Source organism: Felis catus, chromosome E3 (genome assembly GCF_018350175.1).
Source record: "Felis catus isolate Fca126 chromosome E3, F.catus_Fca126_mat1.0, whole genome shotgun sequence".
NCBI classification, from domain to species: Eukaryota; Metazoa; Chordata; class Mammalia; order Carnivora; family Felidae; genus Felis; species Felis catus.
Genome location: NC_058383.1, coordinates 20,984,732 through 21,000,451, shown reverse-complemented (window position 1 = coordinate 21,000,451; position 15,720 = coordinate 20,984,732). Strand labels below are relative to the sequence as shown.

General features: G+C 51.6%; 1 protein-coding gene across 1 annotated transcript in view; it reads left to right on the top strand.

The window, feature by feature from the left end:
* The first annotated feature begins 688 nt into the window (after positions 1–688).
* Positions 689–15,720, top strand: part of HS3ST4 (heparan sulfate-glucosamine 3-sulfotransferase 4) — a 394,358-nt gene continuing 379,326 nt past the window's right edge. The window contains exon 1 of the mRNA XM_023247121.2: positions 689–1,429. Coding sequence (XP_023102889.1) covers positions 696–1,429 — 734 coding nt within the window. The 5' untranslated portion in view covers positions 689–695. The remainder of the gene's footprint in view (positions 1,430–15,720) is intronic.

Here is a 15,720-nt window from a genome sequence, read left to right as displayed (position 1 = left end):
GTATCGGGAGAGGGATGGAGAGCGCCGCGTCCCAGGCTCCCCGGGGAGAGGGAGGCACGCGGGGCTGGGCGGGGCACGCCTCCAGTGCGCCGCGTGTCTGGGGGGGGGGCGCGATCTCCGCTCTCCCGGGCGCCCCAGCCCCAGCGCACGCCTCCGCTTCCGCGCCCCCCTCCGCAGGCGCGCGCGAGGCGCACTCCCCCTCCCTCGGCGGCGCGGGGCGCGCGCCCGGCCCCCCTTCTCCTCCCCTCCGCGCCTCTCCGCTCTCCCGGCAGAAAGTTAGCAGCGGGGAAGGAACTCGGGGCCGCAACAGCGCGCGGCGGCGGCGGCCGGGGCTGAAGCAGGAGCCGCGGCGGAGCCGGGGAAGCGGGGGCGCCGCAGACGGAGCAGGTGCGGCCGGCGGGTCCGCGCGCCCCCCTCGGTCCCCTTGCCGGCGGCTGAGGGGGGTGGTGGTGGTTGGGGGGGGGCCGCCCGGACTCCGCGGGAAGAGTGGGGCGGGGGGGGGGCCATGCGGCCGGGCTCCCCCCCGGCGCAGCGGGACAGCGGCCAGGGCCGGGGGCGCAGCGGCGTCGCTTCATGCAGCCGGGGCGGCTGGGCAGCGGCGGCGGCGGCGGCGGCGGCGGCGGGGGCGGCGGCTGAAACCATGTCCGGGCAGCGCCGGGGGCCGCCGCCGCCGCCGCCGCGAGCCGGGAGCCGCGATGGCCCCGTGGCCCGCACCTCCTCCGCCTCCGCCTCCGCCTCCACCTCTCGCCGCGCCGCCGCCGCCCGGCGCCTCTGCTAAGGGCCCGCCGGCGCGCAAGCTGCTTTTTATGTGCACCTTGTCCCTGTCCGTCACCTACCTGTGCTACAGCCTCCTGGGCGGCTCGGGCTCCCTGCAGTTCCCCCTGGCGCTGCAGGAGCCGCCGGGCGCCGCCGCCGAGCCCCCGCCGAGCCCGCCGCCACCCTCTCTGCCGCCTCCCCCCGTGCGCCTCGGCGCCCCCTCGCAGCCGCCCGCGCCGCCGCCGCCGGACAACGCGAGCCGCGGGGAGCCGCCCGAGCCCCCCGAGCAGCCCGCCGCCCCCGGGGCCGACGGCTGGGGGCTGGCGAGCGGCGGCGGGGGCGCCCGCGACGCCTGGCTCCGGACCCCGCTGGCCCCCGGCGAGATGATCACGGCGCAGAGCGCGCTGCTGGAGAGGGAAGCGCAGGAGTCCAGCACCACCGACGAGGAGCTCGCAGGCCGGAGAGCGGCCAACGGGAGCAGCGAGAGGGGCGGCGCCGCCAGCACCCCCGACTACGGGGAGAAGAAGCTGCCACAGGCGCTCATCATCGGGGTCAAGAAAGGAGGGACCCGCGCGCTGCTGGAGGCGATCCGAGTGCACCCGGACGTGCGGGCGGTGGGCGTAGAGCCGCACTTCTTCGACAGGAACTACGAGAAGGGGCTGGAGTGGTACAGGTAGGACCCTGGGCGCGGCGGGAGGGGGTGGACGCGCGGCGAGACCCGCAGGGCGAGCCGCCGCTTTTCCGGGCCCTCGGACACCCGGGCGCCGCGGTCCCGGGAGCCCTTGGCCCCAGCGAGGGCTCTGTCAAGCCCCGGCGGGGGCTGCTCTGGGGGAGCGGCGGCGAGGGGCTGGACGCCGGTCAAGGAGGACTCTATTTCAGGGCGAGGGGTGGAGGTGTCGCCTTGCCCTGCCCGCCTCGAGGCTCCTCGTCCGGGGAGGTGCCTTCCGAATCTGCCCAGCGCCGAGCCTGGGAATCCCCAGCCTTCGTGCCCGCGGGGTGTTTCCCAGCCCTGGCTCTGGCGGGGCTCTGCGCTTCCGTGTGTGGGGACGCCGGCGGGGGGGATGAAGCAGGGTAGCGAGATTGATCTAGGGGCTTTGAGATCCCCTGGAATGTCTCAGAATCGCCCTGAAGCGCATTTGCGTGGCTGGAATCCAACTTTAGTCTTTTCAGGTTAGAGCCAAATGACCCGGGAACGGTTAAACAAGGTGATGCTGGCCAGTTCTGGCTTTCTAGTAAAGACGGAGGGTGTCCCCATCTCCAGAACTTTCTATCCACCCGCTGGGTAGGTTTTGCATTGGGAGCACCAGTTCGTGCCCTGGGAGATTTTACGCCCGGTGCCCGTGCCCTTTCTGTAACCCGCGCCTCCTTCGCTACAGATTGGAGCTTCTGTCTTGTGAAATGTTCACCTCTCGCCTTTTCCACCCTCTGCCAGTGGGGAGAAGAAGGGAGAAGAGCGGAGTAGAAAGTTAGGTGCAGGTAACATAAATTAATAATCCAGCTTTCTTGCCATAACATTGAACACGACACTGGTGTAGATGCTAAAATGCAAACCTCCTTTGCTTTTTTTTGGGGTGTGTTTTTTCTTTGCTTCTTTCCTCTGGTTTTATATCTCTCTGGAAAACAGATCTGGATGGCTGGCCCCATCTCGGCTGCATCTCAGTAATTAATTGCAATTGTCAAACAGAAACACAGGCTTTGTCAGCTAAAGTGATGTTATCATCTTAACCGAGCCAATAGGTAAAATACAAGGGTTGTTTCCTGATAAGTCTCCTTCCTGTTGAAGAGCTGTGCTTTCCAAGTTTAAATTACAGCCTGGGAAAGTTTTAGAAATAGCTTAACTTAAAAAAAAAAAGATAATAAATGGGTGTATTGTGATTGATTTCTTCCACTTTAAAAAACATGCCTTATGCTTTCAAAGCTTGAGAGAAGTACACTTAGGCATAAACATTCCAGCACATTAAACCGAAACAGCAAATGTGTCTGTTAATGTCTTGTCTGTTTCAACAGTGAGAACTAATTGCAATATTTTAGGAGGCTTCAAACAGCCCCTTCCTATCAAAACATAAAACAGCAAATGCCTAATTTAACTGGAAAATCAGTATTTATAACATCACAAGCCATGGCTTCCAGTTTGCGATTATAATTAAAAAGGTGTTAGAATGATTAGCGCCACAACAGCAGAATAGAGAGGGGGTATGATGTCTGGGAGGGCTGCGTTTGGTTGGTTTCGTTGGCTTGGTTGGTTTGGCTGGGGGGCATTCTGGTCTCTGCCGTGGGGTAGCTTCGGCCCTACGAGGGAAACGGTGGCTTTTTCCAATTCTAATTTTAAAGCTGTGTATCTCAGGAGAAGTGTCCAGTGCCGTTTCGGGGGAGAGAGAGGCATAAAGATCACATCTTTCCAACATGTGTTAGGGTTGCTTTGCAGCAGCTGGAAATAGAAAAGGGAGTGTTTTATTCAGACGACTTAAAGTTGGATGAAGGATTGCAGGGTGGAATGTGGGTCAGGAGGTCCCGTCCACGGGGCTGGGGGATTTTCTGAACGAGGAGCTAGGAGATAGATGCCAGGTTTTCTTAATGTTCTTGCATACCGCGGCTGGGAGGAGAAGGCGTGGAGACTGCTATGATACGGCTGTGGAAGGTACTATCCCAGCACTGTGGTCCTCCCAGCCATCCCTGGTGTGGTGTTCGGGGCTGAGTGTGAATGTTTGGTACCCATCTGCAGAACTGTTCTACGGAAGATACGGGCAGATTCCCTTGATCCTCACTTGGGAGGACCATACGATTTCTCTGGGTGCTCCATCCTCTACCCCAGTGTCTCCCCCGTGGCAGATCCTTACAGTGCTTAGTGGTGCTGACTGCAAATGCCCGAGAAGCATCTCTGTAAGGCAGAGGGTATCGTTAGCCACCCCGACCTGGCTGCTAAGTCTTCTAGAAACCCCTTCGGGCCTCTGGGAGTGTGCCGGGGCTGCTTGGATACCTCTCCAGCCTTACCAGGGACAGCAGTGCTTGGAGGCTTGTTTGTGGGATTTTCAGAGGCTCTCTGTCTTCAGGCTCTTCTCTCTCTCTCTCCCTTGGAGGAAGAGGGATGACATCCTCATTATAATGTAGAAGAGGAAACAGTGGCATCAGGTCAGACCAGTAAGAGAAACCCTTCCTCTTGTGTCTGGTCCAACCGCACCTTTTTTTTTTCTTTTTTTTTTTTTACGTTTATTTATTTATTTTGAGAAAGACCGAGGCAGTGCGAGTGGGGGAGGGACGGAGAGAGGGAGAGGGAGGATCCCAAGCAGGCTCTGCACCTGTCAGTGCAGAGCCCGATAGGGGGCTGGAATGCACAGAGCTTTGAGATCATGACCCGAGCGGAAACCAAGTGTCGGACAGCTGCATCTCTACGTGGTCGCGTGTGTACTTGACCGGTCACGCTTGCTCCCCACCCACGGTGTGGTCTGTGCAACACCTTCCTCTGCTTGCCGGATGAGAGGGCCACAGACTGATGGGAGGTTTTGATTCTCCCCGACTTGTTCTATTTCCTTTTTCTTTGCCGTGCGCTTCCCCACAGGCTGCTAATTCTGCGAGTGTTTCTGGTGTTTGTTTTTTCAGCCAGAGGGAGAAGAACGTGGGGCAGGTGTTTGGGTGACACTGGTTCGGGCTTTCCCCCCATCCCGGCTAAGCAGCCCTGGGAGTTTTATTTTCTCGGTGTCGCACCAGTCATGTCTAAATCCGGGTTTTGCTTTCTCCCGTTGCTGTTGATCTAATGTGATTTAAAAACACTTTTGAGATTAGGACATGTGCATCCGATTTCCGGGCAAGATAGACTAATGGATTAGGATGGGGGGGTGTTAAAAGCTGGGGAGAAGCAAGCCTCCCTTGGTGGATTGACACAGGCCAGTGATTAACGAGTGGGGGTAGACTCAACCCGCCGCTCCCCACCCCCCCAAACCAATAACGGAAAAAGGCAGAGCCACAATGCACCTTTCAGAATGGGCTGATCCAAGCTGTGTCTGGGCACAGACTCATACTCCTCTAAGGGGCGGGACCTGGTGGCGGGCCGACCCAGCAGAACTCATCACGGCGACAGGGCTGCCTTGAGGTGCTGCCTCCCTTGTGGTTTACAGGCTGTACAGGGACCGTGTGGCTGCTTTGCTTTGGAAACCACTCAGCTCCAGGGCGACGGGAAGCGACCCTCCCTGGTTTCAAGCTGTCTTCGCTGCCAACAGTTAATACGCTTAGCCCCCTGGCTGGGGAAGATCACTCAGGAAAACGGTACCCATGGCCTGGCTCCTGCTTCCCAGAGGAATGTGGTCACAGCAGCACTGTGTGCATGTGGAATCTGGAGAGAGAACGAGGGAGGACGCCAGAAAGGCTCTGGCATTTATGGAATACCTGTGACTTACAGCGGCTGGCGCTTTGTAGATGTCCTGTCACATCTGAGTGTAACGGTGAGGGCTGTGAACTTACAGGTGGCTCCTGGACCAATCCCTTGCCCAGGATTGCTCAGCTGGTCCGTGGTTGAGCTGCCCACATCTGTCGAATCTCACGGTGCTACTTTCTTCCCGCCCCACGTAAAATACTACCTTCTTACATTTAACAAACGTGATGGTATTTAGCACGTACCTGGTACTGTTTTAAGGACAGGGGGTAAAGCGGTGAGTCAGCACTTGGTGCTCCTGAAACTGACATTTTGGTGGTGGGGAGGGGAGACAGCAAACAGCCTTCCTTTTCACATTTTTAATGCGGCTACTAGAAAATTCAAAACGACACTCGTGACTCAGGTTATATTTCCACCGGGCAGGGCACCTAGTAGAGCAGTGCTTTTTAAACTTCAAGTGGGTATGGATCACCTGGGATGCTGTTAACATACGCGATTCTGATTCAGGGGGTCTAAGGAGGGGCCTGAGAGCCTGCATTTCTAACTTCTGATCTCTGGACCTCACTTTGAATAGTAGAGGTCTAGAGGGAAATTGGTGTGTGTGCGTGTATGCACGCCTGTGTTACGTTAGATCAGATGGCTGGGGAAAACTTCTCTGTGAGGGTGATGCAAGCGAAGTGAAAGAGTTAAGATCCTGTCACGTAAAGATCTGGGTAAAGAGGTTTCCAACGGGGGGGGCGGGGGGAGAGCAGGTGCAAAGGCCCTGAGGTGGAATCAAGCCTTGTGGCTTTATACAGTGTTCTTTCATTATTCCCAAAGCACAGTGTTTGTAGATGGACAAAACTGGGTTCAAAATGTGGTTTTACAACCTACTGGTTGGATAATTTTTGGAGAGATGGCTGATTTGACATCACTCAGTTTCAGTTTGTTTATCTGGGAATAATTCCTTCCTTGCAGGGTTGTTGGGAGGAATAAATGAAGTAATAAAGGTGAGTGTATTTTCTGAAAAAATGAGTATCCTAGAGCAGAAATCCAAATGGACCCAACTACGGTTTTTTTTTTTTTTAATTTCTCAAATCATTTTGGTCTCATATGCTTTACCTTTGATCACAGCTGTCCTAATATTGACAGACGAGTCTCTTAGTGGGGATGTTTTTGGGAAAAGTCTAATAATGATTGGTTGGCTTTGCAATCTACAGCTGCTTGACCTTTTCAACCACGGGTCACCAACTCAGATACCCAGTGAAATAGACCAGGCGGGGAGAAACTTGGGGCGTGTGCTCTGTCTACAGGTCACTGGCTACTGCTCTGTGATCCAGCTATCCCCTTCCACGTGCAGATATCACCACATCCTCCGCCTGGTAAGAGGAGGGCTTTGATGTGAAAGCTCTTGGTTTTTAGCATTGGCAAACAGATGAAAATTTCTTAAAAGCGTTGTGTGGGCCAGCACTGTGGGACAAACAAAACACGTCTGTGGGCTGGATACGCTACCAGTTTGCGACCTCTGGTTTAAACTCGTTTCGGAACTGGCATACCCATCCCCTTGGCAGTTGCCAGAATTGTGGCTTCCATGTGCTTATTTCAGTGTAGATTTTCCGCCCCTTTTCAGACTTTGCAACAGCAAGGGGGAAATACCTCCCAGATATATTGCAACAATAACAAAAGGAATGGGATATAAACAGGAACATTGAGGCGGAGGAAGACAGGTCACAAATACATTTCTCTTTTGTTTCCAGTGAGCGTTTTCTTGAAGGCGGGACAACTCTTCAGTTGTTCCCTCATTAATCAGGAGGGCCGGTATGTGATCGGGATAGATGAATTGCACCTATAAAATAGATTCCGGTCAGGTGGGTTCAGTAAGACCTGAGAGATGGAATAATTGGGTTCTAGCTTTTGCTCTGCCATGTTGCTAGTTCTGTTGGTCCTCAGGTTACTTTGTTTGTTTCTTTAAAAAAATTTTTTTTTCCGTTTTTTAGATGAGACTATATTGTCTCCATAGGGTCCATCCGCGGAAATACTTTGGTCCTAGAACCGACTTCTGTGTTAGAGTTTTTGGAGGGAGGAAGCCAGTAGGGTAGAAGCAGCATTTTTCAGAGCATGTTTTTATATCCGTCTCTGAGTCAGAAGCCACGGCGTCTTCCTCCTGTGATCACCAAGCCTCAATTCCTTCATCTGTAGAATGGGCACAATATTACTTCCAAAAGGGGTTATGTGATGATAAAATGAAAGCAATTGTGATGTAGGAAATTTCGCTCGCCCCTTCTTTCCTGTCTTTCTCTCTCCCTTTCCCCGTGCCATTCTTCCTTTTCCTGCATTTCTTTTCTTTTTTTCTTGCCCGTAAGTACTAAAGGTCCTGAAGAGAAAGCTGTAATGCATTTTTCATTTGAATATAGCCTTTTATTTCAAGATTATGTCTGAATGAGGGATTTCAAACCCTGAAGCAGCTCTTAAGTAGCTCTCTAGAGAATAATCAAAACCAGATTCCAGAATTTGGTCTATTGTAACTTGAGCTGAAGGAGGAGAAGAGTCTGATTTCACGAAGTAACCACCGCCAGAATCCTTCACCGAGGGGACGGGGTAGGGAAATGGGCCGGCACTTCGGGCTTGTGCGCTGACGTTTTCTTGAACCTACAGGAGAAGTGATGCTGCTTGGCCTGGAAGGCTACAGAGACATCTAGAGTGCCAAGGGCGTGCTTGCCTTCAGTTTTTCTGCAGAACTGAAAGCATTTGAGAATGCAGGACTGGGACTGTTCTAGAAGGCCCCGCCAAACACCCTGGCTTGAGATTTGGCGCCTTTCACTGGTGGTCTCCAACTGTCATGACACGATTTATTTCTTTTCCTTTTTCTTTTTGTTGACCGCACCAGTCATTTTTACTTTTAAATGGAGTCAGGAGAGAGGCCTTGAGATTTTAGGTGGATGAGAGATGGCTGGGGTTGTATGGTAAGAAGTTTTAAAGGTTTTGGTTTTGCATAATGGATGATATCTCTGGAACCGATTGAACCACCACCCTGTTAAAGTAATCTCTTGATTCCATTGGTTTCTGCGGTTTAACAAGCTCCCTCTATAACTGTCTGGGGAATTTCAGTCTGAAATTATAATTCACTAAGGGAGCCTTTCAGCCCATCTTGCCATTAATTAAAAGCAGGCGGTTGAATGTTTTTGTTTTAATACTCACTAGTTAGGATTCCTCACTTTAATTTTTTTTTCAACCTTTATTTAAGAATGTACAAAGCATATTCATGGGGAAACAAAGCAACGCATGAATTAGACAATATTTTTTTTTTGGTTGCAAGTAATAGAAATTGAACTGAAGCTACAGAAAAGGTAATTTACTGGCTTAAGTAATTAGGAAGTCTAGGGGATAATGACTTCAGGTAAAGCTGGATCCAGGGGCTCAAATGATATCACTAGGTCTTTGTCTCTTTCCATTTTTAAAAAATTTTTAAGAAACACATATTTTTTAATTTTTAAAAATGTTTATGCATTTTTTGAGAGAGGGCCTGAGCGTGAATGGGGGAGTGGCAGAGAGAGAGAGAGAGGGAGACACAGAATCCGAAGCAGGCTCCAGGCTCTCAGTGGTCAGCACAGAGCCCAAGGTGGGGCTTGAACCCATGAACTGTGAGATTGTGACCTGAGCTGAAGTCTGATGCTCGTCTGACTGAGCCACCCAGGTGCTCCTCCGTTCTTTTTTTAAATTTTTTTATTAAAAAAATTTTTTTTTCACATTTATTTATTTTTGAGAGACAGAGAATGAGTAGGGGAGGGGCAGAGAGAGAGGAAGACACAGAATCAGAAGCAGGCTCCAGGCTCCGAGCTGTCAGCACAGAGCCCAATGTGGGGCTTGAACCCATGAACTGTGTGTGAGATCACGACCTGAGCTGAAGTCTGATGCTCGTCTGACTGAGCCACCCAGGCGCCCCTCCATTCTTTTTTTTTAATTAATTTATTTTTGATAGAGACAGAGAAAGCATGTGAGCTGGAGAAGGGTAGAGAGAGAGGGAGACAGAGGCTCCAAGGTGGGCTCTGTGCTGAGAGCTTGAACTCTCGAACCACGAGATCATGACCCGAGCCAAAGTCGGACGCTTAAACGTTTCAGCCACCCAGGCGCCCCCTGTCTCTTTCCGTTCTTTGCCATGGTTTTCTCTACCTTGCTTTATTCTCAGATAGGTCATCTCACCATATTTTAGGTAACTAGGTAAGCAGCAACCTCAGACAAATAGATATTATGTTTATCAATTCTTTTGAAGTCATTTTTCTTAGGAGCTTCTGTAAGAGATTCCTGGAGATTCCTCTGGCCCAGGTCAGGTGATGAGCCTGCTCCTGCAGCAGTCAGGGTGCCATACTCCAATCAGGCCTGGGTGATGTGGTCACTCTTTTAGGTTGGGGTAGTGGTGGGGGCAGGGAAACAGAGTTAGTCTCACTGAAACTAGGGGATAGTCTCCCCCTAAGGACCAGGTGTTCAAGGCTTCTGTTGCTCGAAGTGGGGGCCAGTTAAACCACATGTTTGTTAAACATACGAAGAATCCAGTCTGGGACAGATGCCTGATCTTTCTGAGTATTTTAACTTAGAGAGAGGTACAGGGGCGCCTGGGTGGCTCAGTTGGTGAAGCGTCCAACTCTTGATTTCGGCTCAGGTCACGGTCTCACGGTTCGTGAGTTCGAGCCCCGCGTCTGGCTCTGTGCTGACAGCACGGAGCCTGCTTGGGATTCTCTGTCCCTGCCTCTCTCTCTTTCTGTCCCTCCCTGGCTCTCTCCCCTTCAAAATAAATAAATAAACTTAAAAATTTTTATTTATTTATTTATTTATTTATTAATTTAATTTTTTTTCAGCGTTTTTTATTTTTGGGACAGAGAGAGACAGAGCATGAACGGGGGAGGGGCAGAGAGAGAGGAGACACAGAATCGGAAACAGGCTCCAGGCTCCGAGCCATCAGCCCAGAGCCCGACGCGGGGCTCGAACTCACGGACCGCGAGATCGTGACCTGGCTGAAGTCGGACGCTTAACCGACTACGCCACCCAGGCGCCCCAACTTAAAAATTTTTAAATAAAAAAAGAAAGAGGTACGAAGGGTTAGTCTGGGGAGGTCCAATGTTATTTTTATTTTATTCATTCATTTGTTTACTATTTAAACATGTACTGATTGTCAGCTATGTGCTGAGGTCAGACATGAATCAGTCATGACCAGTGGTCTGCAGGAGCTAAGAGAATGGCGAAATGGACAAGTAAATGATTATACTCCAAGGTAAGGAAAGCTCGGGCCAAGTGGGGTTTATTCCAGGAATAGAAGGATGGTTCGATCTTAGGCAATCAAACTATGTGATCTGCTCTTTTTTTTTTTAATTTTTAAAATGTTTTTTTATTTATTTTTGAGACAGAGAGAGAGACAGAGCATGAGCAGAGAGAGGGAGACACAGAATCCGAAGCAGGCTCCAGGCTCTGAGCTGTCAGCACAGAGCCCGATGCGGGGCTCGAACTCACAAACTGTGAGATCATGACCTGAGCCGAAGTCGGACTCTTAACCGACTGAGCCACCCAGGCGCCCCTATGTGATCTGCTCTTACCATGAGCAAAGGAGAACGATCCGGTGGTTCACCTTATGGCTGCCAAAAATACAGCTGATAATGTTAAATATTTATTCCTGGTGTGTAGAACACCAGCGAATAAAATAGGATCCTCCCTGGAGCCAACGTCATCTTTAATGGTGTAACGCTAAAAACATTCCCGCTAAATTCCGAACAAGGCCAGAACGCCCGTGCCCGTAACAATCACTGTTATTTACCTTTGTTCAGGAATTTGATAAGATAATGCACTTGGATGAGAAACAGAACGAGAAAGGGGGAGGTAGAATTTTCCCCTTGGCCCCCAGTTTCATCTTTTAATGGAAAACCCAAGATAACTAGTCCATCCCTGAATCTATTAGGAACAGCAGTGGGATTCGTTAAGGGGATCGGGAAGAAAATTTCTATGCAAAACCTAGAGTTTTCCTATATGCCCACGCCAACCGTGTTGAGAGTATAAGGAGAGAAAATACTCTATTTCTAGAAGCGACCAAAGAAATGAAACAACTAGGAATACATTTAGCAAAAGTTGTACGAACAAAATTTTATTACTTCACCAAGGGGCATCAGAGAGGAGAGGACTTGTTTCTCTAGGATGGCATGTCTTTTTTCTTCCATCCGCTCCCCCCCTCCTCCCCTCCCCTTCTTCCTCCTATTCCTCCCCCTCCCCTTCTTTTTAAAAAAATTTTTTTATTTTTTAATTAATTAATTAATTAATTTATTTAATTTTTTTTTTTCAACGTTTATTTATTTTTGGGACAGAGAGAGACAGAGCATGAACGGGGGAGGGGCAGAGAGAGAGGGAGACACAGAATCGGAAACAGGCTCCAGGCTCTGAGCCATCAGCCCAGAGCCCGACGCGGGGCTCGAACTCAGGGACCGCGAGATCGTGACCTGGCTGAAGTCGGACGCTTAACCGACTGCACCACCCAAGCGCCCCTATTTTTTTTTTTTTATTTTTTTCAATATATGACATTTATTGTCCAATTGGTTTCCATACAACACCCAGTGCTCATCCCAAAAGGTGCCCTCCTCAATACCCATCACCCACCCTCCCCCCTCCCCTTCTTTTTTATTGGGATTCCAGAGATGGTCTTCCCTGTACGGGACGAGCTGCCAGGTGGAGGTCAGGCATGTTCGAAAGTCGTCTGAGGATATGGTTTCTCTGAACGTGGCCCAAATGTTGGACTTCGTATCTAGGATTCCCTTACGTCGCACGTTCTGTCCGTTCGGACTTACACGCCGAGTAACAATTCCTTGCTGGGGAAGTTGGCGGCCTTACATCCCCAATTCAAGGGTGGTCTGGCCATGCCAAAGTGTGGATTAACATTCCGACGGGTGTGAATTAGTAAATGCAGATCCACGAGGCGAAACACAAAGTCGGGGATTAGTGATGGTTATTTTCAGTGGAACAGGGAGATGAAGGTTTGGGGCAGGGGTGGGGGGTGACTGTCCCGTCGTGGTCGTGTCCGCTCTTCTCCAAGCACTGGCTTCGTTCAGGTGGAACCTTGGGACGGGGTCCTGTCATCACCGGTGTTTCCCATGGGAGTGAACTAATGCACAAACAGGGCAAGTCCTTGGCCCGGGACACTGGAGCTGGGCTTCAGACCCGAGGCTTTGGCCCCAAACACATGGCATCTTCTCTTACTTGTCTCGAAGCTCCTGTCCCCTGGAAGGGTTGTCTTTCCAGCCGCGTGGGAGTGACTCCTAATTACACACCTTTCTCTGCCAGACACTCTTGGTTTCCACGAGCCGATAGACTAACTGACGTGCAGGACGGGCTGGGTGGGGGATCTGCTCCCAACAACAGACTGGCAGTGGCCTCCTTCCTGCCGTGGGCCCTCGCTTGTTCCTGCTTGAGGGATGGGTTTTTTTTTTTAAGTTTTATTTAATTATTTTGAGAGACAGAGCACACGCTCGCAGGGGAGGGGCAGAGAGAGAGAGAATCCCAAGCAGGCTCCGCGCTGTCAGCTTGGAGCCCAACACGGGGCTCGAACTCGTGAACCGCAAGGTTGTGACCTGAGTTGAAACCAACAGCTGGACCCTTAATGGACTGAGCCACCCCCGGGGGCCTCTTAAGTGGCTTCCCCCCCCCCCCCCCCCCCCGTTCCCTCCTCCTGGAATACTCTGGCCCTAGACTTTAAACTACCTGTGTCCGCTCATCCTTCAGACGTTGGCTTAAATTCCCTCTCCTCAAAACGACATTTCCCAGCTATCTAGTTTTTTTTAAAAACCTGCTTCTGTGTCTGAGCTTGTCTGCAGTTTTATCTTCTTCACAGCATGTATGACCCTCCCAGATCACCCGAATTACGCATTTCGCTCTTGCTGGAAGGAGAACTACAAGGGGTCCTGTCCATTGTTCATGTGCCAGCACCCAGAGCTGCGCCTGGCACACAGTAGGCGCTCCGTAGTGGTGGCTGATGAAGCACAGATCTTGAATCAGTGAACCAGTGAATACAAGGAGTGCCTTCCGTGTGCTAAGTTTTCTTGCAAAACTTCAGGCTTCTGGAAAGAAATAACACATTTCTTGGGAACTCTGGCTAGGAATTGTTCTAGGCTCTTTCGCGATGCTATTTTTGCAAAGCCTATTTTTGGGTGCAAGAAAGAGAAACCCACTCAATCCAGCTGTGTGGGCTAGACAGTCTCCCCAAAAGGTTCCCTACAGCTCACAACATTGTCTCCTCTGGTCCCCCCAGCAGCCTCATAAAGGAGGCACTTTCTTACCCCACTTGTACATAGAGAGTCCGACGTTCAGAAGGGCCTGTGACAGTGCCGCGGTCACACAGGTGGGTTGTCCCAAGGCAGGTGTCTTTTCACTGTAACGCGTGGCCTTTGGAGGTGTCACCGACAGCGTCTTAGAAGGGCTTGGGTTATTTCGGACGGACCGTTATGTGCCAAGAATGATTTGGGTTCCGTGTCTCCAAACGCACGATCAGAACTATGTCGTTCGCCTTTTAGTAATTAAACAGTTACACAGAGGCCCTGTGTTGGATTTGTTACTCACTACAGGTACAGGTAAACCCTCCCCTTTGCCCCCAGGTTAAGGCTTCTGCAGGGTGTTGGAGCTGAGGACATTGGAGGCAGACAGCCTTGAGTGCCCCTGTCACAGGCCGCTCTGACTCCTCGAAGCTGCGTGGGGTTTTGAAAACAAAAGCGGGACCTGCAGTCCGAAAGTCAGGGTGTGAGGCTGTGTCTACCTTGCTTTGTGTGCATGGGGCACATAGTTAGCCTTTGAGCCTTTGTTTTCTCATCTCTAAAATGGGAATCACAGCCTCTGAGAACGCCACGGTGATTTTGCAAGGAGAGAACGGTGATGATGTGCTGGGATCTGATCTGCGTGGTCCGTGCGCATCAGTTGTTATTAACCTGCGCACGTTTTCATGAATTCCCCCAGGTAATTGGTTTTCTGAAACGTCGCACTCCAGGGAGTGCCTGAAATACAGGACACTCTTCTCATAAACTTAGACTAAGTTTAATTTACAGAAACTGTTATGTAGTACGGATACATCAAACGTTGGTTGGGGCCGATGGCGTAAAGATCCCAGGGGGGCACCTGAGTGGCTCAGTTGGTTAAGCGGCCGACTCTTGATTTGGTCTCAGGGCATGATCTCACGGTCTGTGGGTTCGAGGCCCATGTCGGACTCTGTGCGGACAGCTCGGAGCCTGGAGCCTGCTTTGGGTTCTGTGTCTCCCTCCCTCTCTGCCCCTCCACCGCTCGTGCTCTGTGTGTGTCTCTCTCTCTGTCTCAAAAATAAATAAACATTAGGGAAAAAAAAAGGATCCCAGGAATTCCTCGAGAACATCACTCTGCATTACTCTCCCCTGACCACCATCTTTCTATACTGAAAAACCCTAAAAAGCTGCATGTAGGGCATGTTTCCTCGTTAGGATTGCTCTGCAGTTGGTGACCTTTGGAAGCACCCAGAAGGTTCTCTCTTGTTACTCTCAGTCGAGCTACCTTCTCACTGTTTTGTGCACCCTGTCTGCGTTTCCCAAGTTGTGTTCGCTTCCTGCCCTCGGGCTGCCTGACCAGCTGCTCTCTGACGGCCGGAAAGGCGGGATCATGCCCCCCTCCCCACAAATGCCCCCATCCTGACGGCCGGCCAGAACGTGTCCGTGTGCTAGATTGCGTGACAGAGGGGAACCAAGCCGCAGGTGGAATTGTGGTTGCTACAGAGCCAGCCCTGATGTGGGAATTTTGCGGAGTCACCTGGACGGGCCATTGTGATCTCAAGGATCCTTTCAAGTGGAGCAGGGAGGCGGAGGGAGAGAACTAGGGGATGGCGGTTCGAGAGGCTCTCTGCCCACTGTTGCTGGCTCTGAAGCTAGAGGAAGGAGCCCTAAGCCAAGGAATTCAGGCAGTTTCCAGAAGTGAGGGAAAAGGGGAGGAAATCGATTCTCCCTTAGAGCTTCCAGAAGGAACGCAGCCCTGTTGATGCTTTGATGTTAGCTCTAGGAGACCCACTTCTGACTTCTGACTTCCAAAACTCTTTTTTTTTTAATGTGTATTTACTTTTGCGGGGGGGTGGGGACACAGAGAGAGAGGGAGACACAGATTCTGAAGCCGGCTCCAGGCTCTGAGCTGTCAGTACGGAGCCTGACGCGGGGCTTGAACTCAGACCGTGAGATCATGACCTGAGCCGAAGTCGGACGCTTAACCGACTGAGCCAGAACTCTTAACCGACTTCCAGAACTCTTAAGCCCGTCGGCTCGTTGTGGTCGTTTGTCACAGCAGTGGGACCCTCTCCTCGGACATCTCCGGCGGCCCCCTTATTGTTTCTTTTCTTCCCTTGCTTTTTTTCTCCCTTCCTGGAAAATCATCACCTTCTGGGCCCTTGTAGGCCTCTTGCCAAACAGCCACGTAGACGTCAGCATCCAGATGGACCCTGTGCTAGTTAGGGCTGAAAACACAAGTGCCAGAACGCAGAGACCCCAACACGCGGTGGCTTAAATGCCATGGGTGGTTTTTCTCCTACATAATGAAAGGTGATATTCAGAGTTTGTAGCGGTCAGTGCTGCCTGGCGACCAGTCACCCG